Source organism: Eleutherodactylus coqui, chromosome 6 (assembly GCF_035609145.1).
Source record: "Eleutherodactylus coqui strain aEleCoq1 chromosome 6, aEleCoq1.hap1, whole genome shotgun sequence".
NCBI classification, from domain to species: Eukaryota; Metazoa; Chordata; class Amphibia; order Anura; family Eleutherodactylidae; genus Eleutherodactylus; species Eleutherodactylus coqui.
The window spans coordinates 223924777-223948271 of record NC_089842.1 but is presented as its reverse complement, the minus strand read 5'-3'; the positions used below and the strand labels follow the sequence as shown (position 1 = coordinate 223948271).

The 23495-nt window shown below is 57.4% G+C and overlaps 2 protein-coding genes across 3 annotated transcripts; both read left to right on the top strand.

Annotated features, from left to right (window-relative positions):
- Positions 1–3: 3 nt before the first annotated feature.
- On the top strand, positions 4–8912 carry CKS1B (CDC28 protein kinase regulatory subunit 1B). The gene is made up of 3 exons (XM_066608962.1): positions 4–162; positions 5905–6032; positions 8753–8912. Exons 1-3 carry the CDS (start codon positions 104–106, stop codon positions 8800–8802), a joined length of 237 nt encoding a protein of 78 aa, XP_066465059.1. The 5' UTR covers positions 4–103; the 3' UTR covers positions 8803–8912.
- Positions 8913–11280: 2368 nt separating this feature from the next.
- On the top strand, positions 11281–22760 carry FLAD1 (flavin adenine dinucleotide synthetase 1). 2 transcript variants are annotated; one of them, XM_066608958.1, is made up of 8 exons: positions 11281–11372; positions 15024–15235; positions 16899–17658; positions 18166–18313; positions 18398–18496; positions 21438–21627; positions 21698–21771; positions 21844–22760. In XM_066608958.1, the coding sequence occupies exons 2-8, from the start codon at positions 15056–15058 to the stop codon at positions 21977–21979; spliced, it is 1587 nt and encodes a 528-aa protein (XP_066465055.1). In that variant the 5' UTR covers positions 11281–11372; positions 15024–15055; the 3' UTR covers positions 21980–22760. The 2 variants fall into 2 exon arrangements, with proteins under 2 accessions (XP_066465055.1, XP_066465054.1); XM_066608957.1 differs by lacking the exon at positions 11281–11372 and adding an exon at positions 13419–14852.
- The last annotated feature ends 735 nt before the right edge of the window (positions 22761–23495 follow it).

The following is a 23495-nucleotide window of genomic DNA, read 5'->3' as shown; positions in this document are numbered from 1 at the left end:
GAGGGGAGCGGATGAAGGGTGATTGGCTGTGCGCGTCGGCCAATAGCAGGACAGCTGCTGAGGTTTGAACGTGAAGCGCGTAAAGCTGCCGGGAGAGGAGACCATGTCTGCCAAACACATCTACTACTCGGACAAGTACGACGACGAGAGCTACGAGTACCGGTAACCGACCGCGGGTCTCTGGTGGATAACACCTCGTATACTCTGATGAGACCCCTCCCCCCCTGTATCCTCCACTCCTTATAGATTAGACCCCTCCTGTATCCCCCGGTCCTTGCAGATAATAGCCCTCCCCCTATATCTTCCGATCCTTGCAGATAACACCCCCTGTATCCTCCACTCCTTATAGATAACACCCCCCCCTGTATTCTATGCTCCTTCAAGATAATACCCCCCCCCCCCTGTATTCTCCACTTCTTATAGATAAGACCCCCCCCCCCCCCCCTGTATCCCCTGGTCCTTACAAATTAGCCCCCTCTCCCGTGTATCCTCCACTCCTTACAGATAAGACCCCTCCCCCCTGTAACCTTCCTTCCTTATAGATAAGAGCACCCCCCTGTATCCCCCAGTCCTTAAATACCCCTCCCCCTGTATCCTCCACTTCTTATAGATAAGACCCCTCCCCCCCTGTATTCCCTAGTCCTTACAGATAAGACCCCTTTCCCCTGTATCCTCCACTACTTATTAATAAGACCCCTCCCCCCTGTATTCCCTGGTCCTTACAGATAATACCCCTCCCCCCTGTATCCCCCGGTCCTTACTGATAAGACCCCCCCTGTATCCCCTGGTCCTTACAGATAAGACCCCCCCCCCTTCCCCCTGTATCCCTCAGTCGTTACAGATAAGACCCCCCCCCCCCTGTATCCCCCAGTCCTTACAGATAAGACCCCCCCTGTATCCCTCAGTCGTTACAGATAAGACCCCCCCCTGTATCCCCCAGTCCTTACAGATAAGACCCCCCCTGTATCCCCCAGTCCTTACAGATAAGACCCCCCCTGTATCCCCCAGTCCTTACAGATAAGACCCCCCCTGTATCCCCCAGTCCTTACAGATAAGACCCCTCCCCCCTGTATCCCCCGGTCCTTACAGATAAGACCCCCCCCCTGTATCCCCCGGTCCTTACAGATCAGTAATATAATGTGTATGGCTGTGTCCCAGCTGTCTGGGAGGTTGGAGCTCTGACCTGACGATCCTCCATAAAAGGCATAAAGGAAAAGGATCCAAAACCCGGTCGGCTTCTCCAACCAAATCGTCCTCTTTATTCTCCCAAGGTTACAGCCGGGCGGACGTCACGCTGACCTCCAGCCTAGTGCCCACATACAGATAGATCTGCTAAAAGCCTATGACCCGTACCCACACGCATTAAATCGCTGTGATTGGTTCTCTGGATGTCCTTCGGAGCTTGTTGTATACCGTACACCCTTTGTACGCCTGCAGATTATTAGGCTGGGGAAACCTATAGAAGGAAACACTACAGTAACAGCACGGCCTTATGGGGTCCGGGAATACCTGTATCCCGGGACATAGAAGGGCTTCTGGACGGGACCCTGAGGTTGGTGAATACCTGTATCCCGGGACGTAAAAGGGCTTATGGACGGGGCTCTGAGGTTGGTGAATACCTGTATCCCGGGACATAGAAGGGCTTATGGACGGGACTCTGAGGTTGGGGAATACCTGTAACCCGGGACGTAGAACGGCTTATGGACGGGACTCTGAGGTTGGTGAATACCTGTATCCCGGGACATAGAAGAGCTTCTGGACGGGACTCTGAGGTTGGTGAATACCTGTATCCCGGGACATAGAAGAGCTTCTGGACGGGACTCTGAGGTTGGTGAATACCTGTATCCCGGGACACAGAAGGGCTTATGGACGGGACTCTGAGGTTGGTGAATACCTGTATCCCGGGACATAGAAGAGCTTCTGGACGGGACTCTGAGGTTGGTGAATACCTGTAACCCGGGACGTAGAAGGGCTTCTGGACGGGACCCTGAGGTTGGTGAATACCTGTATCCCGGGACGTAAAAGGGCTTATGGACGGGGCTCTGAGGTTGGTGAATACCTGTATCCCGGGACATAGAAGGGCTTATGGACGGGACTCTGAGGTTGGGGAATACCTGTAACCCGGGACGTAGAACGGCTTATGGACGGGACTCTGAGGTTGGTGAATACCTGTATCCCGGGACATAGAAGAGCTTCTGGACGGGACTCTGAGGTTGGTGAATACCTGTATCCCGGGACATAGAAGAGCTTCTGGACGGGACTCTGAGGTTGGTGAATACCTGTATCCCGGGACACAGAAGGGCTTATGGACGGGACTCTGAGGTTGGTGAATACCTGTATCCCGGGACATAGAAGAGCTTCTGGACGGGACTCTGAGGTTGGGGAATACCTGTAACCCGGGACGTAGAACGGCTTATGGACGGGACTCTGAGGTTGGTGAATACCTGTATCCCGGGACCCAGAAGGGCTTATGGACGGGACTCTTAGGTTGGTGAATACCTGTATCCCGGGACATAGAAGGGCTTATGGACGGGACTCTTAGGTTGGTGAATACCTGTATCCCGGGACACAGAAGAGCTTATGCACGGGACTCTGAGGTTGGGGAATACCTGTATCCCGGGACACAGAAGGGCTTATGGACGGGACTCTGAGGTTGGGGAATACCTGTATCCCGGGACACAGAAGGGCTTATGGACGGGACTCTGAGGTTGGGGAATACCTGTAACCCGGGACGTAGAACGGCTTATGGACGGGACTCTGAGGTTGGTGAATACCTGTATCCCGGGACATAGAAGAGCTTCTGGACGGGACTCTGAGGTTGGTGAATACCTGTATCCCGGGACATAGAAGAGCTTCTGGACGGGACTCTGAGGTTGGTGAATACCTGTATCCCGGGACATAGAAGGGCTTCTGGACGGGACTCTGAGGTTGGGGAATACCTGTATCCCGGGACACAGAAGGGCTTATGGACGGGACTCTGAGGTTGGGGAATACCTGTAACCCGGGACGTAGAACGGCTTATGGACGGGACTCTGAGGTTGGTGAATACCTGTATCCCGGGACCCAGAAGGGCTTATGGACGGGACTCTTAGGTTGGTGAATACCTGTATCCCGGGACATAGAAGGGCTTCTGGACGGAACTCTGAGGTTGGTGAATACCTGTATCCCGGGACACAGAAGGGCGTTTGGACGGGACTCTGAGGTTGGGGAATACCTGTATCCCGGGACATAGAAGGGATTACGGACGGGACTCTGAGGATGGTGAATACGTGTATCCTGGGACATAGAAGGGCTTCTGGACGGGACTCTGAGGTTGGGGAATACCTGTATCCCGGGACACAGAAGGGCGTTTGGACGGGACTCTGAGGTTGGGGAATACCTGTATCCCGGGACATAGAAGGGCTTCTGGACGGGACCCTGAGGTTGGTGAATACCTGTATCCCGGGAAATAGAAGGGCTTATGGACGGGACTCTGAGGTTGGTGAATACCTGTATCCCGGGACACAGAAGGGCTTCTGGACGGGACTCTGAGGTTGGTGAATACCTGTATCCTGGGACATAGAAGGGCTTCTGGACGGGACTCTGAGGTTGGTGAATACCTGTATCCTGGGACACAGAAGGGCTTATGGACGGGACTCTGAGGTTGGTGAAGACCTGTATCCCGGGACGTAGAAGGACTTATGGACGGGAGTCTGAGGCTGGAGAATACCTGTATCCCGGCACCTAGAAGGGCTTATGGACGGGGCTCTGAGGTTGGGGAATACCTGTATCCCGGGACACAAAAGGGCTTATGGACGGGACTCTGAGGTTGGTGAATACCTGTATCCCGGGACATAGAAGGGCTTATGGACGGGACTCTGAGGTTGGTGAATACCTGTATCCTGGGACATAGAAGGGCTTATGGACGGGGCTCTGAGGTTGGTGAATACCTGTATCCCGGGACATAGAAGGGCTTATGGACGGGACCCTGAGGTTGGTGAATACCTGTATCCCGGGACACAGAAGGGCTTCTGGACGGGACTCTGAGGTTGGTGAATACCTGTATCCTGGGACATAGAAGGGCTTATGGACGGGACTCTGAGGTTGGTGAATACCTGTATCCCAGGACATAGAAGGGCTTATGGACGGGACCCTGAGGTTGGTGAATACCTGTATCCCGGGACATAGAAGGGCTTACGGACGGGACTCTGAGGTTGGTGAATACCTGTATCCCAGGACATAGAAGGGCTTATGGACGGGACCCTGAGGTTGGTGAATACCTGTATCCCGTGACACAGAAGGGCTTCTGGACGGGACTCTGAGGTTGGGGAATACCTGTATCCTGGGACACAGAAGGGCTTATGGACGGGACTCTGAGGTTGGTGAATACCTGTATCCCGGGACACAGAAGGGCTTATGGACGGGACTCTGAGGTTGGTGAATACCTGTATCCCGGGACACAGAAGGGCTTATGGACGGGACTCTGAGGTTGGTGAATACCTGTATCCCAGGACATAGAAGGGCTTATGGACGGGGCTCTGAGGTTGGTGAATACCTGTATCCTGGGACATAGAAGGGCTTATGGACGGGGCTCTGAGGTTGGTGAATACCTGTATCCTGGGACATAGAAGGGCTTCTAGACGGGACTCTGAGGTCGGGGAATACCTGTATCCCGGGACACAGAAGGGCTTATGGACGGGACTCTGAGGTTGGGGAATACCTGTATCCCGGGACATAGAAGGGCTTATGGACGGGACTCTGAGGTCGGGGAATACCTGTATCCCGGGATGTAGAAGGGCTTCTGGACGGGACCCTGAGGTTGGTGAATACCTGTATCCCGGGACATAGAAGGGCTTATGGACGGGACCCTGAGGTCGGGGAATACCTGTATCCCGGGACGTAGAAGGGCTTATGGACGGGACTCTGAGGTTGGTGAATACCTGTATCCCGGGACATAGAAGGGCTTACGGACGGGACTCTGAGGTTGGTGAATACCTGTATCCCAGGACGTAGAAGGGCTTATGGTCGGGACTCGTTATTTTAAACTACAAATTCTTTTCTCCCCCATACCAATTCCTTCCCTCTTGTTCATTCCCAGTTACACTGCCCATACGGAAGAGAGAAGGGGAAATGTCAGTTTATGCAAGACCCTCATGAGGAGACACATAGCACATATATAGTATATTGTCCTATAGTACTTAGGGCTGCCTGTCCACGGGCGATAAGCTCTGTAAATCTTTCCATAGGTTTACTATGGAAAGCGCAGCGCCGGCGTCCACGAGCAGAGAAAAAAAAGTGGCATGCTGCGATAGTGTGGACACGAGGCTGGAGCTGTTGGAGAAGGCTACTTGTTTAGCCGAAACGCGTTCAGCGTGATGTCCGCCCGGCTGTATCCTTGGAAGAATAAAGAGGACGATTTGGTTGAAAAGGCCGACCTGGTTTTGGATCCTTTTTCTTTATGCCACTACAGATAAGACCGCTCTCCCCTGTATCCTCTGGTCCTTACAGATAAGACCACTCCCCCCTGCCCTGTATCCTCCATTTTTTATCAAATACTCCTCTCACCCCTGTATGCCCCACATATAAGAACACTCTCCCCTGTATGCCCCGATCGCCTCCAATCCTTATCAAATAGTTCTTCCCCCTCCCCGTATCTCCCGGTCCTTAAAGATAAGAACACTGTATCATCCCCCCCTTCCTTACAGATAACACCCTGTATGCCCCTGTCGTTACAGAGAAGACTCCTGTGGTCTTTGCATTTAAGACCCCTCCTGTATCCTCCAGTTATTATATATAAGACCCCTGTATCCTCCGCCCTGGCAGATAACCTCTGCCACCTGTCAGCAGGACCTGTATCTTTGGATGTGTGGCGAGTCGGTTTCGACGCGGTTCTTGCAGGCGCACTTACCTGTTTGTCTCTTGCAGTCACGTCATGTTACCAAAAGACATCGCCAAAATGGTACCGAAAACACATTTGATGTCCGAGACGGAATGGAGGAACCTGGGGGTCCAGCAGAGCCAAGGCTGGATGCACTACATGATCCACGAGCCTGGTGAGTGCCAGGGTAGAACTAGTAGAAGGATTCCCGCATCGCCAGGCGCGCTCGTGCTGAGAGGAGCCTCCTGCATCGCCAGGCGCGCTCGTGCTAAGAGGAGCCTCCCCCCCCATCACCAGGCGCGCTCGTGCTAAGAGGAGCCTCCCCCCATCACCAGGCGCGCTCGTGCTAAGAGGAGCCTCCCGCATCGCCAGGCGCGCTCGTGCTGAGAGGAGCCTCCCGCATCGCCAGGCGCGCTCGTGCTGAGAGGAGCCTCCCGCATCGCCAGGCGCGCTCGTGCTGAGAGGAGCCTCCCGCATCGCCAGGCGCGCTCGTGCTGAGAGGAGCCTCCCGCATCGCCAGGCGCGCTCGTGCTGAGAGGAGCCTCCCGCATCGCCAGGCGCGCTCGTGCTGAGAGGAGCCTCCCCCCATCGCCAGGCGCGCTCGTGCTGAGAGGAGCCTCCCCCCATCGCCAGGCGCGCTCGTGCTGAGAGGAGCCTCCCCCCATCGCCAGGCGCGCTCGTGCTGAGAGGAGCCCCCCCCCCATCGCCAGGCGCGCTCGTGCTGAGGAGCCCCCCCCCCCCCCATCGCCAGGCGCGCTCGTGCTGAGAGGAGCCTCCCCCCCCCCATCGCCAGGCGCGCTCGTGCTGAGAGGAGCCTCCCCCCCCATCGCCAGGCGCGCTCGTGCTGAGAGGAGCCTCCCCCCCCCATCGCCAGGCGCGCTCGTGCTGAGAGGAGCCTCCCCCCCCCATCGCCAGGCGCGCTCGTGCTGAGAGGAGCCTCCCCCCATCGCCAGGCGCGCTCGTGCTGAGAGGAGCCTCCCCCCATCGCCAGGCGCGCTCGTGCTGAGAGGAGCCTCCCCCCATCACCAGGCGCGCTCGTGCTGAGAGGAGCCTCCCCCCATCACCAGGCGCGCTCGTGCTGAGAGGAGCCTCCCCCCATCACCAGGCGCGCTCGTGCTGAGAGGAGCCTCCCCCCATCACCAGGCGCGCTCGTGCTGAGAGGAGCCTCCCCCCATCACCAGGCGCGTTCGTGCTAAGAGGAGCCTCCCCCCATCACCAGGCGCGCTCGTGCTAAGAGGAGCCTCCCCCCATCACCAGGCGCGCTCGTGCTGAGAGGAGCCTCCCCCCATCACCAGGCGCGCTCGTGCTGAGAGGAGCCTCCCCCCATCACCAGGCGCGCTCGTGCTGAGAGGAGCCTCCCCCCATCACCAGGCGCGCTCGTGCTGAGAGGAGCCTCCCCCCATCACCAGGCGCGCTCGTGCTGAGAGGAGCCTCCCCCCATCACCAGGCGCGCTCGTGCTGAGAGGAGCCTCCCCCCATCACCAGGCGCGCTCGTGCTGAGAGGAGCCTCCCCCCATCACCAGGCGCGCTCGTGCTGAGAGGAGCCTCCCCCCATCACCAGGCGCGCTCGTGCTGAGAGGAGCCTCCCCCCATCACCAGGCGCGCTCGTGCTGAGAGGAGCCTCCCCCCATCACCAGGCGCGCTCGTGCTGAGAGGAGCCTCCCCCCATCACCAGGCGCGCTCGTGCTGAGAGGAGCCTCCCCCCATCACCAGGCGCGCTCGTGCTGAGAGGAGCCTCCCCCCATCACCAGGCGCGTTCGTGCTGAGAGGAGCCTCCCCCCATCACCAGGCGCGCTCGTGCTGAGAGGAGCCTCCCCCCATCACCAGGCGCGCTCGTGCTGAGAGGAGCCTCCCCCCATCACCAGGCGCGCTCGTGCTGAGAGGAGCCTCCCCCCATCACCAGGCGCGCTCGTGCTGAGAGGAGCCTCCCCCCATCACCAGGCGCGCTCGTGCTGAGAGGAGCCTCCCCCCATCACCAGGCGCGCTCGTGCTAAGAGGAGCCTCCCCCCATCACCAGGCGCGCTCGTGCTAAGAGGAGCCTCCCCCCATCACCAGGCGCGCTCGTGCTAAGAGGAGCCTCCCCCCATCACCAGGCGCGCTCGTGCTAAGAGGAGCCTCCCCCCTCACCAGGCGCGCTCGTGCTAAGAGGAGCCTCCCGCCTCACCAGGCGCGCTCGTGCTAAGAGGAGCCTCCCGCCTCACCAGGCGCGCTCGTGCTAAGAGGAGCCTCCCGCCTCACCAGGCGCGCTCGTGCTAAGAGGAGCCTCCCGCCTCACCAGGCGCGCTCGTGCTAAGAGGAGCCTCCCGCCTCACCAGGCGCGCTCGTGCTAAGAGGAGCCTCCCGCCTCACCAGGCGCGCTCGTGCTAAGAGGAGCCTCCCGCCTCACCAGGCGCGCTCGTGCTAAGAGGAGCCTCCCGCCTCACCAGGCGCGCTCGTGCTAAGAGGAGCCTCCCGCCTCACCAGGCGCGCTCGTGCTAAGAGGAGCCTCCCGCCTCACCAGGCGCGCTCGTGCTAAGAGGAGCCTCCCGCCTCACCAGGCGCGCTCGTGCTAAGAGGAGCCTCCCGCCTCACCAGGCGCGCTCGTGCTAAGAGGAGCCTCCCGCCTCACCAGGCGCGCTCGTGCTAAGAGGAGCCTCCCGCCTCACCAGGCGCGCTCGTGCTAAGAGGAGCCTCCCGCCTCACCAGGCGCGCTCGTGCTAAGAGGAGCCTCCCCCATCATTAGCACTCTTCCTTTTGACAGTTGTGTGCGGTGACATTGGGACAGCAGTAGATATCGCTTCCATATGCAGGAGCAGAGCAGGGTGAACAGTAGATTGGGCTGCTGCCCCTCAGGGGTCTGGGGAGGGAGGAGGGGTCTTCTTCTCCTTGCACTGAGGTCTCTCTCTTCTTTTGTAGAGCCGCACATCTTGCTCTTCCGGCGCCCGCTGCCTATGAAGAAGCTGTAGCCGCCCGCTGCCTGACGCCACTATTTATCAGCTGTCTGTATGTCCTGTCTGTATGTCCGTCTTGTCCGCCGCTCTGTAATATACCGCACTGCAATAAACGCTGTCCTTTACCTCGGCTCCTTCATTGGGCGGCGCAGACACGGTTCATACAGGTCATGGAAAACCTGGAATTTGGTGAAAGTCACAGAATTTTCTGATTTGTCGTGGAGTCCTGTTTTTTGGCCTGGTGTCTGAGATTCTGGAGTGTTTTTGGTTCGGTTTATCCAAAACACTTTATTTTCTTTTGGATAAAAGTCCTATTGACGTTCGCACTAAAAATATGTGGCAAAACTGAGAAAATCGCAAGCGGCGGCCATGTTGGTGTGAGATATCTGATGCTCAAAAATTGCAGGGAAAAAGGTCACAGTTTCCAGGTGACGCAGTCCCGATCGCCGGGGTGAAGGACACCTCTGATTCCGTGTATTTCGAGTTCCGCGAGTGTCATGGAAAATCAAGATTTTGTCATGGAAAAGTCATGGAAATTTTAAAAAAAAACCCTATGAACCCGGACGTTATCAGTAGTCAGAGCTGCGCTAGAGCCCGTCACCTGACCTCACACCTGGAACCAGGTCACATGACCAGTCCTCACACCAGTACACAGGGCAGCTGCCCCCCCTGGAGTCACATGACCAGCCCTGACACTAGTACACAGGGCAGCTTATCCCCCCTGGAGTCACATGACCAGCCCTGACACTAGTACACAGGGCAGCTTATCCCCCCTGGAGTCACATGACCAGCCCTGACACTAGTACACAGGGCAGCTTATCCCCCCTGGAGTCACATGACCAGCCCTGACACTAGTACACAGGGCAGCTTATCCCCCCTGGAGTCACATGACCAGCCCTGACACTAGTACACAGGGCAGCTTATCCCCCCTGGAGTCACATGACCAGCCCTGACACCAGTACACAGGGCAGCTTATCCCCCCTGGAGTCACATGACCAATCCTGACACAAGTACACAGGGCAGCTTATCCCCCCTGGAGTCACATGAGCAGTCCTCACACCAGTACACAGGGCAGCTTATCCCCCCCCCCCCCCCCTGGAGTCACATGACCAGTCCTCACACCAGTACACAGGGCAGCTTATCTCCCCCCCCCCCCCCGAGTCACATGACCAGCCCTGACATCAGTACACAGGGCAGCTTATCTCCCCCCCCCCCCCCTGGAGTCACATGATCAATCCTGACATCAGTACACAGGGCAGTTACCCCCCCCCCCCCCCTGTAGTCACATGACCAGTACACAGGGCAGCTGCCCCCTTCCCCCCCCCCCCTGTAGTCACATGACCAGTACACAGGGCAGCTGTCCCCTCCCCCCCCCCCTGTAGTCACATGACCAGTACACAGGGCAGCTGCCCCCTTCCCCCCCCCCCCCCCCCTGTAGTCACATGACCAGTACACAGGGCAGCTGCCCCCTTCCCCCCCCCCTGTAGTCACATGACCAGTACACAGGGCAGCTGCCCCCTTCCCCCCCCCCTGTAGTCACATGACCAGTACACAGGGCAGCTGCCCCCTTTCCCCCCACCTGTAGTCACATGACCAGTACACAGGGCAGCTGCCCCCTTTCCCCCCACCTGTAGTCACATGACCAGTACACAGGGCAGCTGCCCCCTTCCCCCCCACCTGTAGTCACATGACCAGTACACAGGGCAGCTGCCCCCTTCCCCCCCACCTGTAGTCACATGACCAGTACACAGGGCAGCTGCCCCCTTCCCCCCCACCTGTAGTCACATGACCAGTACACAGGGCAGCTGCCCCCTCCCCCCCTGTAGTCACATGACCAGTACACAGGGCAGCTGCCCCCTTCCCCCCCCCCCCTGTAGTCACATGACCAGTACACAGGGCAGCTGCCCCCTTCCCCCCCCCCCTGTAGTCACATGACCAGTACACAGGGCAGCTGCCCCCTCCCCCCCCCTGTAGTCACATGACCAGTACACAGGGCAGCTGCCCCCTTTCCCCCCCCCTGTAGTCACATGACCAGTACACAGGGCAGCTGCCCCCTTTCCCCCCCCCTGTAGTCACATGACCAGTACACAGGGCAGCTGCCCCCTTCCCCCCCACCTGTAGTCACATGACCAGTACACAGGGCAGCTGCCCCCTTCCCCCCCACCTGTAGTCACATGACCAGTACACAGCACAGCTTCTAGGACTGTCTGGGCGGTCCTGCCGTTATACAGGACATGTGTATCTAATCAGGTAACATCGGAACCTTCTACAAGCGCCGCAGTTTCCACATAAACGCTCTGACCCCCCGGTACAGGCCTGTCACTAGCCACGCCGGAAACCTGCTGCCTAATGAGGGGCGAACACCCCGGGGCAGCTGACGGCGGATGGGTTCTGGCTCGGCTTGCAATAGGTTTGTACAGCTGTACATTGCCTTGCAGGAATGCTGCCTTCCAATAGGTGGCGCTGTGCCATCTCCCTTATATTTATCCTTCGAGTCATATGTTACTGAACCAATGAGAGAGCAGCGGGGCGTGGCCTCGGGGAATAACCGGAAGTAGCTGCTCTCACACGAGACCCGGAAGCAGGTAAGGTTACGTGTCAGACCTGCGTGCACCGGGCCGTGAGGAGGGATAAGGCGGCAGCCCGACACGGCCGGAGAGTACATATACCTTTCTGGTACACCCTGCTTCCTGTACAGTACATTATACCTTTCTATTACACCCCTCTGCCCGGAGAGTATATTATAAACTTGTGGTACACCCCTCCTCCTGGAGAGTACATTATACCCTTGTATTATACTTTTATTACACCCTCTTATTACACCCTCTTCCCAGAGTATATTATATACTTGTATTACACCCCTCTTCCTGGAGCGTACATTATACTGTTGCAATACACCCCTCCTGTATATTACATTATACCCTTGTATTACACCCCTCTTGGTGTAGATTACATTATACCCTTGTATGACCCCCGTATTCCTGTTGAGCACATCCTATACAGTTGATATATACCGCCTCCCCTCCCCCTGTCCCAGGTCTCCCCTCCCCCTCCATGTGACCCTTCTCTGTTCTACTGGAAAAGAAACTGAAATCTTTGAGGGTGGAAAAATAAAGCCCAAACAGCTAAAATAATGTGTTTGCAGAAGTTTTCACATCCTCTTATGTTTGGCGATGGGGTTGTATTCAGGATTAGCCAATCGCATGCTACCTCCTGATAGATAGTAGTCGGCACGCCGCTGCCATTATTTACAGGGATTCATATTTCCCTCATATAACGTTCGGCTCTTCTAGGAGGATTTTCCTGACATTTTCTTAGTTGGTCGGTAAAAATCTTACAAGACACCAAAAGGGGTCTGATTGTTGGAGGGTGTCAGTCAGGAGAAGGGGGGCAAAATATCTCCAAGGCATGACATATACCATGGGGCACAGGGGAGACCGTCAGCAAGAAGGAGACCACAACATGTCCAATGCATTACATATACCATGGGGCACAGGGGAGACCGTCAGCAAGAAGGGGACCACAACATGTCCAAGGCATGACATATACCATGGGGCACAGGGGAGACCGTCAGCAAGAAGGGGACCACAACATGTCCAAGGCATTACATATACCATGGGGCACAGGGAAGACCGTCAGCAAGAAGGGGACCACAACATGTCCAAGGCATTACATATACCATGGGGCACAGGGGAGACCGTCAGCAAGAAGGGGACCACAACATGTCCAAGGCATTACATATACCATGGGGCACAGGGGAGACCGTCAGCAAGAAGGGGACCACAACATGTCCAAGGCATTACATATACCATGGGGCACAGGGGAGACCGTCAGCAAGAAGGGGACCACAACATGTCCAAGGCATGACATATACCATGGGGCACAGGGGCAACCGTCAGCAAGAAGGGGACCACAACATGTCCAAGGCATGACATATACCATGGGGCACAGGGGAGACCGTCAGCAAGAAGGGGACCACAACATGTCCAAGGCATTACATATACCATGGGGCACAGGGGAGACCGTCAGCAAGAAGGGGACCACAACATGTCCAAGGCATTACATATACCATGGGGCACAGGGGAGACCGTCAGCAAGAAGGGGACCACAACATGTCCAAGGCATGACATATACCATGGGGCACAGGGGAGACCGTCAGCAAGAAGGGGACCACAACATGTCCAAGGCATGACATATACCATGGGGCACAGGGGCAACCGTCAGCAAGAAGGGGACCACAACATGTCCAAGGCATGACATATACCATGGGGCACAGGGGAGACCGTCAGCAAGAAGGGGACCACGATATGTCCAAGGCATTACATATACCATGGGGCACAGGGGAGACCATCAGCAAGAAGGGGACCACAACATGTCCAAGGCATTACATATACCTTAGGGCACAGGGGAGACCGTCAGCAAAAAGGGGACCACAACATGACCAAGGCATTACATATACCTTGGGGCACAGGGAAGACCGTCAGCAAGAAGGGGACCACAACATGTCCAAGGCATTACATATACCATGGGGCACATGGAAGACCGTCAGCAAAAAGGGGACCAAAACATGTCCAAGGCATGACATATACCATGGGGCACAGGGGAGACAGTCAGCAAAAAGGGGGACCAAAACATGTCCAAGGCATTACATATACCATGGGGCACAGGGGAGACCATCAGCAAGAAGGGGACCACAACATGTCCAAGGCATTACATATACCGTGGGGCACAGGGAAGACCGTCAGCAAAAAGGGGACCACAACATGTCCAAGGCATTACATATTCCATGGGGCACAGGGGAGACCGTCAGCAAGAAGGGGACCACAATATGTCCAAGGCATTACATATACCTTGGGACACAGGGGAGACCGTCAGCAAGAAGGGGACCACACCATGTCCAAGGCATGACATATACCATGGGGCACAGGGAAGACAGTCAGCAAGAAGGGGACCACAACATGTCCAATGCATTACATATACCATGGGGCACAGGGAAGACCGTCAGCAAAAAGGGGACCAAAACATGTCCAAGGCATTACATATACCATGGGGCACAGGGGAGACCGTCAGCAAGAAGGGGACCACAACATGTCCAAGGCATTACATATACCGTGGGGCACAGGGAAGACCGTCAGCAAAAAGGGGACCACAACATGTCCAAGGCATTACATATTCCATGGGGCACAGGGGAGACCGTCAGCAAGAAGGGGACCACAATATGTCCAAGGCATTACATATACCTTGGGACACAGGGGAGACCGTCAGCAAGAAGGGGACCACACCATGTCCAAGGCATGACATATACCATGGGGCACAGGGAAGACAGTCAGCAAGAAGGGGACCACAACATGTCCAATGCATTACATATACCTTGGGGCACAGGGGAGACCATCAGCAAGGAGGGGACCACAACATGTCCAATGCATTACATATACCTTGGGGCACAGGAGAGACCGTCAGCAAGAAGGGGACCACAACATGTCCAAGGCATGACATATACCATGGGGCACAGGGAAGACCGTCAGCAAGAAGGGGACCACAACATGTACAATGCATTACATATACCTTGGGGCACAGGGGAGACCATCAGCAAGAAGGGGACCACAACATGTCCAAGGCATTACATATACCTTGGGGCACAGGGGAGACGGTCAGCAAGAAGGGGACCACAACATGTCCAAGGCATGACATATACCATGTGGCACAGGGGAGACCGTCAGCAAGAAGGGGACCACAACATGTTCAAGGCATTACATATACCGTGGGGCACAGGGGAGACCGTCAGCAAGAAGGGGACCACAACATGTCCAAGGCATTACATATACCTTGGGGCACAGGAAAGACCGTCAGCAAGAAGGGGACCACAACATGTCCCCTTAAGATTGCAGGCGGAAAGTCCGCACAGAAATTCCGCAGCGATTCCGCCCCGTGTGAACCCGGTCCTATGGAAACACATTATCTTAGTTCTGTTATTTCCCCCCTAAATGATGTCAGTTTGTTTCCAGTAGGACAGATAACGGGGGGCTGGAGGGGTCTGTTCACAGCAAACCTGCATTCTACCAGGGGTAAGTAGACTTCTTACAGCAAACCTCTCTTTCTGTAGAGTGCATTATACACTTATTACACCCCTCTATATATTATATGGCCCACTCTGTGTATACTGTGTGCTTGGTGATGAAGGGGTTACAGCCCCGCCCCCTGGACCTTTGTTCTCTATGTCTCTGTTCCCATGGCAGGGTCTCTTTGTGGTGGGTGCAGCCGGCGGCTTATGTGGAGCGGCAGCGGCCGGCGGCTCAGCAGAGAGGTCTGCCGGTTGGGGAGGCTGCAGGCTCATCTCATCATGTCTTCCAATAACCTCTGCCGCACGTCCTCCTCCGCGGAGGGCAGAGCGCCTGACAGCGGGTCGGTCACCGCCGGTATCATCATCATCGGGGATGAAATCCTGAAGGTGAGGCCACCTTTATATACTCTGCACAGATTGTGTACTGGGCTTCCAGCTGTCACGGCCACATGACCCCAGTCTCATGTGTCAGTCTACACTGCAGTCCTGGTATTTTATTTGTATCCAGTATTCATGATTTAAAGGGGTTTTCCAGGACATTAAAAACATTTCCCAGGTTGAAAAATGTGTTTAAAAAAGAAAAAAAAGCGCGCCCCTCCTAGAGACGTCCAGCACTGGAGCCCCGATGCCAGCCGCTTGGAACCTGGAAGAAGCTGGCGGGTGGTCACATGCCACATATCATGTGACCACTAAGCCAATTGCAGGCTTGACTGGATGCTCTCATGCCCACTAAGGCTGCATTCCCACGAACGTATATCGGCTCGGTTTTCACGCCGAGCCGATATACGTTGTCCTCATGTGCGGGGGGGGAGGATGAAAGAGCCAGGAGCAGGAACTCAGATCCCGCCCCCTCTCCGCCTCCTCCGCCCCTCTGCACTATTTGCAATGGGAAGAGGCGGGACAGGGTGGGGCTAATTCTCGCTACTTAGCCCCACCCCGCCTCCTTTCATTGCAAATAGTGCAGAGGGGCGGAGAGGGGGCGGGATCTGAGTTCCTGCTCCTGGCTCTTCCATCCTCCCCCCCCCCCCCTGCACACGAGGACAACGTATATCGGCTCGGCGTGAAAACAGAGCCAATATACGTTCGTGGGAATGCAGACTAAAGCTGTAATTGCCGGAGCGGCGGGTGGTTTCCCTAATTCTATTCACCTTTAAGCCATGAAATTTCTTCTAGAAGTCCCAGAAAGCAGCTTCTGATTAGCAGAGGAGCAGCGGCCATGAAAACCTGTAGCATACAAAAAAAACCGCCCCATCTGCCAGACTTACCCTGCTGCACCCACACCCCACCTGCTCCCTCATCCCCCTGCCGCCCCTGTGCTCCACCTCCCTGGCTCCTACATCCCCCTGGCAGGCTCCCTCATCCCCCTGCCATCTGCCGGGCTCCCTCATCCCCCTGCCACGCTCCCCCATCCCCTTGCCGCCCCCGCGTCCCACCTGCCGAGCTCCCCCATCTTCCTGCCGCCCCAACTGCCAGGGTCCCCCGTCCCCATACCGCCGCACCTTACCTGCTGGTCTTCCCCATCCCCATGCCGCTTCCATGCCCCACCAGCTTGGCTCCCCTTGCTGGGCTCCCCCATCCCCCTGCTGCCCCCGTGCCCCACCTGCCGGGTTCCCCCATCCCCTTGCCGTCCCACCTGTTGGGCTCCACCATTTCCCTTCCACCACCACACCCTACCTGCCGCCATTTCCCTGCCATCCCTGTGCCCCACCTGCCAGGTTCCACCATTTCCCTGCCGCTCTTTACCAATTCCCTGCCGCCCCCGCGTCACCCCTACCAGGCTCCGCCATTTCCCTGCCGCCCCCGCGCCACACCTACCAGGCTCAGCCATTTCCCTGCCGCCCCCGCGTCACCCCTACCAGGCTTCCCCATCCGCCTGCTGCCCCACCTGCCATGCCTAGCCCTTCCGCCTGCTTAGCCCCACCTGCCTGACGCCTCCACCTGCGCAGCTGTGCTTTCTGAGGGTGTTGGGGTGATCTTTCTTCCTGTGCTCTTGTTACGGATATCTAATAGCCCCCCTCCTTTTGTCCTCTTTTGGGCTCCTTGCACTTAGGGCCACACTCAGGACACGAACTCGTACTTCATGTGTAAGAAGCTGCGCTCCGTTGGGGTGAAGGTCAGCAGGATTTCCGTCATCCCAGATGACGTGGACATGATTGCTGGGGAGATTGCAGCCTTCTCCTCCCGCTACACCTACGTTCTGACCTCCGGAGGAATCGGCCCCACGCACGATGATGTCACCTTCGAGGCAGTGGCCAAGGCCTTTGGAGAGGGCGTCTTCCCCCACCCGGAGCTGGTCTCCCTGGTACAGAAGTTCTTTGGGAAGTCTGATGCTTGGTGCCCCGAGATGAAGCTGGCACGCATCCCCATCTCCTCCAAGCTGAACTATGGGACGGACAAGCGGACCGGCGACTGCTTCAAGTACCCGCTGATCAGCGTGCACAACGTCTATGTGTTCCCCGGCATACCGTCTCTGATGGAGCGCGCTCTGGAGGGCCTGGACCACCTCTTCCGGAACGACAAGACGCGCTTTTACTGCCGCGAGATCTTTGTCAATGCCGATGAGATGTCCATCACCCCCGTCCTGGAGGAAGCCAATGCCTGTTACCGCCGACATGTCAGCCTTGGCTCCTACCCCGACTGGGGCAATAACTACTACCGGGTGCAGCTGACCCTGGACTCGGACTCTGAGCAGCGTCTGGAGGAGGCCTACAACTTCTTAATCCAGCGCCTCCCTCCAGGAGTGGTTGTACCTTTTGTTAGGGACCCCGTGTCCAAGGCCGCAGCGGAGGTCTACCAGCTGGCGCAGTCAGGTACAAACGGGGTGTCTACAGCTTGCTGCAATCTTACTGGGGGCGGCCCTACTGAAGGGGGGTTGCTGGGGGCGGCCCTACTAAAGGGGGGTTGCCGGGGGTGGCACTTCTAAAGGAGAATGTACTTCTAAAGGGTGAGCTGGAAGTGGTCCTTCTATTGGAGCGTAGCTGGGGGCGATCCTTCTGAAGGGGGTGCTGGGGATGGTCCATCTGGGGGGGCTGTCCTTCTGTTGGGGATGCTGGGGCGGTCCATCTGTAGGGGATAGTGGGTGCGGTCCTTCTGAAGGGGGTGTCCGGGGCGGTCCTTCTGAAGGGGGTGTCGGGGGCGGTCCTTCTGAAGGGGGTGTCGGGGGCGGTCCTTCTGAAGGGGGTGCCGGGGGCGGTCCTTTTGTGGGGGGGGGATGTTGGGAGCGGTCCTTCTGTCGGGATGCAGTTCTTCTGGGGAAGGGGCGGTCCTTCCCCTGTGGGGATGCCCTCTGTCTTTGTTAACCCTTTCTGTCTGCACAGGCTCTCCTCTTGGAGAGAAGGTCCGGGCGGCGCTGCAGACGGTGGAGGACGCTCTGGATCGGTACAGCTTGGAGAGGGTGTGTGTGGCGTTCAATGGTGGGAAGGACTGCACAGCTCTGTTGCACCTGTACCACGCTGCTGTGCAGAGGTGAGCGGCTTCCCATGGGGGTAAGGAATGGGGAGGAGATACTTAACAGAAACTCACCTGGCTCTGCTTCATCTCCACACCCAGGCGATACCCAGAGCGGGAAGAGAAGCTGCAGGCGCTCTACATCCGCATCGTCTCGCCCTTCCCAGAGATGGAGCAGTTCATGCAGGACACAACCAAACGGTAAGGGGGACGGGGCTGCTCCCAGTACAACCATCCTCCTCTCACTGTGAGTGCAGCTCTGGAGGTGACAGGAGTATAACAATGTAGTAGTAGAAGTGAGTGAAGCTCTGGAGGTGAGACGAGTATAACATAATATAGAAGTAGTAGTAGAGCTGTGAGTACAGCTCTGGTATGTCGCCATCTTTCGGTGGGGCTGTGTGGTACGTCCCCGTTCCGTGTTCTGGCTGGTGGCGGGTGTTCGCTGTCTGTCAGTGGGGCTGTGTGGTGCGTCCCCGTTCTGTGTGTTGGCGGGTGTTGGCTGTCTATCGGTGGGGCTGTGTGGTGCGTCCCCGTTCTGTGTGTTGGCGGGTGTTCGCTGTCTATCGGTGGGGCTGTGTGGTGCGTCCCTGTTCTGTGTGTTGGCGGGTGTTCGCTGTCTATTGGTGGGGCTGTGTGGTGCGTCCCCGTTCTGTGTGTTGGCGGGTGTTGGCTGTCTATCGGTGGGGCTGTGTGGTGCGTCCCCGTTCTGTGTGTTGGCGGGTGTTCGCTGTCTATCGGTGGGGCTATGTGGTGCGTCCCCGTTCCGTGTTCTGGCTGGTGGCGGGTGTTCGCTGTCTATCGGTGGGGCTGTGTGGTGTGTCCCTGTTCTGTGTGTTGGCTGTCTATCGGTGGGACTATGTGGTGCGTCCCCGTTCTGTGTGTTGGCGGGTGTCGGCTGTCTATTGGTGGGGCTGTGTGGTGCGTCCCCGTTCTGTGTGTTGGCGGGTGTCGGCTGTCTATCGGTGGGGCTGTGTGGTGCGTCCCCGTTCTGTGTGTCGGCTGTCTATCGGTGGGGCTTTGTGGTGCGTCCCCGTTCTGTGTGTTGGCGGGTGTCGGCTGTCTATCGGTGGGGCTTTGTGGTGCGTCCCCGTTCTGTGTGTTGGCGGGTGTCGGCTGTCTATCGGTGGGGCTTTGTGGTGCGTCCCCGTTCTGTGTGTTGGCGGGTGTCGGCTGTCTATCGGTGGGGCTGTGTGGTGCGTCCCCGTTCTGTGTGTTGGCGGGTGTTCGCTGTCTATCGGTGGGGCTGTGTGGTGCGTCCCCGTTCTGTGTTTTAGCGGGTGTTCGCTGTCTATCGGTGGGGCTGTGTGGTGTGTCCCCGTTCTGTGTTTTAGCGGGTGTTCGCCGTCTGTCAGTGGGGCTGTGTGGTGTGTCCCCGTTCTGTGTGTTGGCGGGTGTTCGCTGTCTATCGGTGGGGCTGTGTGATGTGTCCCCGTTCTGTGTTTTAGCGGGTGTTCGCCGTCTGTCAGTGGGGCTGTGTGGTGTGTCCCCGTTCTGTGTGTTGGCGGGTGTTCGCTGTCTATCGGTGGGGCTTTGTGGTGCGTCCCCGGTCTGTGTGTTGGCGGGTGTTCGCTGTCTATCGGTGGGGCTGTGTGCTGTGTCCCCGTTCTGTGTGTTGGCGGGTGTTCGCTGTCTATCGGTGGGGCTGTGTGCTGTGTCCCCGTTCTGTGTTTTAGCGGGTGTTCGCCGTCTGTCAGTGGGGCTGTGTGGTGCGTCCCCGTTCCGTGTTCTGGACTCACAGAAAATAGCAGCATCAATGGTGTATTGCACAAAAGTAGACTTTTATTGCTCCATGTTCTTAAAAATTGCAGGCAACGTTTCGACTAATGAAGTCTTTCTCAAGCCCTCTATGTTCTGGCTGTTGGCGGGTGTTCACCGTCTATCGGTGGGGCTGTAGTATGTCTCTGTTCTGTGTTCTGAGTATTGGCTGGTGTTCGCTGTCTATTGGTGGGGCTGTAGTGTGTCCCTGTTCCGTGTGTTGGTGGGTGTTCGCCGTCTGTCGGTGGGGCTGTATGGTGCATCCCTGTTCCGTGTTCTGGCTGTTGGCAGGTTTTCGCCATCTGTCGGTGGGGCTGTGTGGTGTGTCTCCGTTCCGTGTTCTGAGTGTTGGCGGGTGTTCGCCGTCTGTCAGTGGGGCTGTGTATTGTGTCCCCGTTCTGGGTGTCTATCGGTGGGGCTGTAGTGTGTCTCCGTTCTGTGTTCTGAGTATTGGCTGGTGTTCGCTATCAGTGGGGCTGTGTAGTGTGTCCCTGTTCCGTGTTCTGAGTGTTGGCGGGTGTACGCCATCTATCGGTGGGGCTGTGTAGTGTGTCCCCGTTCCGTGTTCTGGGTGTTCGCCGTCAATCGGTGGGGCTGTGTAGTGTGTCCCCGTTCTGTGTTCTGAGTGTTGGCGGGTGTACGCCATCTGTCGGTGGGGCTGTGTAGTGTGTCCCTGTTCTGTGTTCTGAGTGTTGGCGGGTGTACGCCATCTGTCGGTGGGGCTGTGTGGTGTGTCCCCGTTCCGTGTTCTGGGTGTTGGAGGGTATACGCCATCTATCGGTGGGGCTGTGTAGTGTGTCCCCGTTCCGTGTTCTGGGTGTTCGCCGTCAATCGGTGGGGCTGTGTAGTGTGTCCCCGTTCAGTGTTCTGGGAGTTGGCGAGTGTACGCCGTCTGTCGGTGGGGCTGTGTAGTGTGTCCCTGTTCCGTGTTCTGAGTGTTGGCGGGTGTACGCCATCTATCGGTGGGGCTGTCTGGTGTGTCCCCGTTCCGTGTTCTGGGTGTTGGAGGGTATACGCCATCTATCGGTGGGGCTGTGTAGTGTGTCCCCGTTCCGTGTTCTGGGTGTTGGAGGGTATACGCCGTCTATCGGTGGGGCTGTGTAGTGTGTCCCCGTTCCGTGTTCTGGGTGTTCGCCGTCAATCGGTGGGGCTGTGTAGTGTGTCCTCGTTCCGTGTTCTGGGTGTTCGCTGTCAATCGGTGGGGCTGTGTAGTGTGTCCCCGTTCCGTGTTCTCGGTGTTCGCCGGCAATCGATGGGGCTGTGTAGTGTGTCCCCATTCCGTGTTCTGGGTGTTCGCCGTCAATCGGTGGGGCTGTGTAGTGTGTCCCCACTCCGTGTTCTCGGTGTTCGCCGTCTGCCGCTGCTCTCACTCTCTCTCGCCCTCCAGGTACAGTCTGCAGATCTTCACCATCCAGGGTGACATCAAACAGGCGCTGCTGGACCTGAAGGCAGAGCAGCCGCAGCTGGAGGCCATATTGATGGGGACCCGCCGGACCGATCCCTACTCCCGCACACTGACGCCCATGTGTCTGACAGACCCTGACTGGCCCCGATACATGAGGGTGAACCCCATGTTGGTACGTGCGCTGCTGATGGCCGTTTACATGGGCGTGTCACATGTAACTGACGTGTGGGTCTCTTCTGCAGGACTGGTCCTACCGCGACATCTGGGAGTTCCTACGGACGCTCTACATCCCTTACTGTATCCTGTATGATAAAGGGTGAGGAGCGCCCCCTGTGGCCGTGGCGCTGCACCACATGTGAGGTCCTCACGTCTCTTCCCTCTCTTGCAGTTACACGTCTCTGGGGAGCACGGAGAACACCATGAAAAACCCGGCGCTGCGCTACATGACGGCGGCGGGCGTGGAGAGCTTCCACCCGGCCTACATGCTGGAGAACGAGGAAGAGGAGCGCACGTCCAGGAAGTAACGTGTCTGACCGCTGTGCCGCCATTACTGAAGCTCACCTGGCTGACAGTCTGTGGCTGTCAAGTGGGGGAGGGGAGCATATTTACTAGTGCGCACATGACAGGGGACCTGCCTGCTGACCCGGGGTAAAGGTGGCACTGTGCGCCGTCAGCATTCAGCTCTGCTGTGTCAGCAGCTGTCACGCATCATGAGACCCCAGCCCGCTGATGGGGCTCCTCCCCTGCCCAGGGGCCCCGCCACCTCCTACTTCTGGAGTTTTCCGTCTCTTCTCTAGCCGATAAATTGCCCCCACTCTGCCCTGCTGCGTATGATGGTCCCACTAAGGAGACAGCACCCAGCTGTGCCCTCACTGTGCCACGCTGAGCCGCACCGGCCCATGCTCCCCCTCGCTCCGTTTTCCATGGGACAGGCGCTCCGGAACATGACGCTGCCGCTCCCCCGCTACAAGAATGTCCTGGGGGCCAACATGGGCTACTCCTTCCTGCAGAGCCTGAAGGAGTGCCTGTACTTCCTGCTGTGCTGCTGGTGTGTGAAGGAGCTGCTGGACTAGCTGCCACCAGTGTGCCACCAGTACTGCGCCCCCAGGGGGGCGCCGACACTACACCCCAGGGGCACACCGGCACTACACCCCCGGAGAGACACCAGCACTGCGCCCTCGGAAGACACCAGCACTGCACCCCTGGGGGGGACGCTGGCACTGCACCCCTGGGGGGGACGCTGGCACTGCACCCCTGGGGGGGACGCTGGCACTGCACCCAACTAATAAAGAACTATCCTCAGCATCACGTGTCCTGTGTCTGTGTGTGCGCGCCGCGTCCGCCCGCAGCAGTGAGTGCCCAGCACCGTGCGCTACTGCTCCCTGTTATCAGCCACATGGGGAAGACTCTAGGAGAGGTGGGTGCAGTTTGTTAGTCTCTGTTATCAGCCATGTCGGGCTAGGGGAGAGGTGACTGTGGGAGAGGTGGGTACAGCCTATTACCTTCCTATTAACAGCCATGTCAGGCTGGGGAGGTGACTGTATGACAGGTAAGTACAGTCAATTACTCCCTGTTATCAGCCATGTCAGGCTGGGGAGGTGACTGTGTGACAAGTAAGTACAGTCTATTACTCCCTGTTATCAGCCATGTCAGGCTGGGGAAAGGTGACTGTAGGAGAGGTAGGCATAGTCTATTACCCCCTATTATCAGCCATGTCATGACTGTAGGAGAAGTGAGTACAGTATATTACTTTCTGTTATCAGCCATGTCAGGTTTGGAGAGTTGACTGTGGGAGAGGTGACTACAGTCTATTATTCCCTGTTATCAACCATGTCACGCTGGGGCAGGTAAGTACAGTCTATTACTGCCTGTTATCAGCCATGTCAGGCTGGGGAGGTGACTGTCTGACAAGTAAGTACAGTCTATTACTCCCTGTTATCAGCCATGTCAGACGGGGGGAAGGTGACTGTAGGAGAGGTAAGCATAGTCTATTACCCCCTATTATCAGCCATGTCATGACTAGGAGAAGTGAGTACAGTG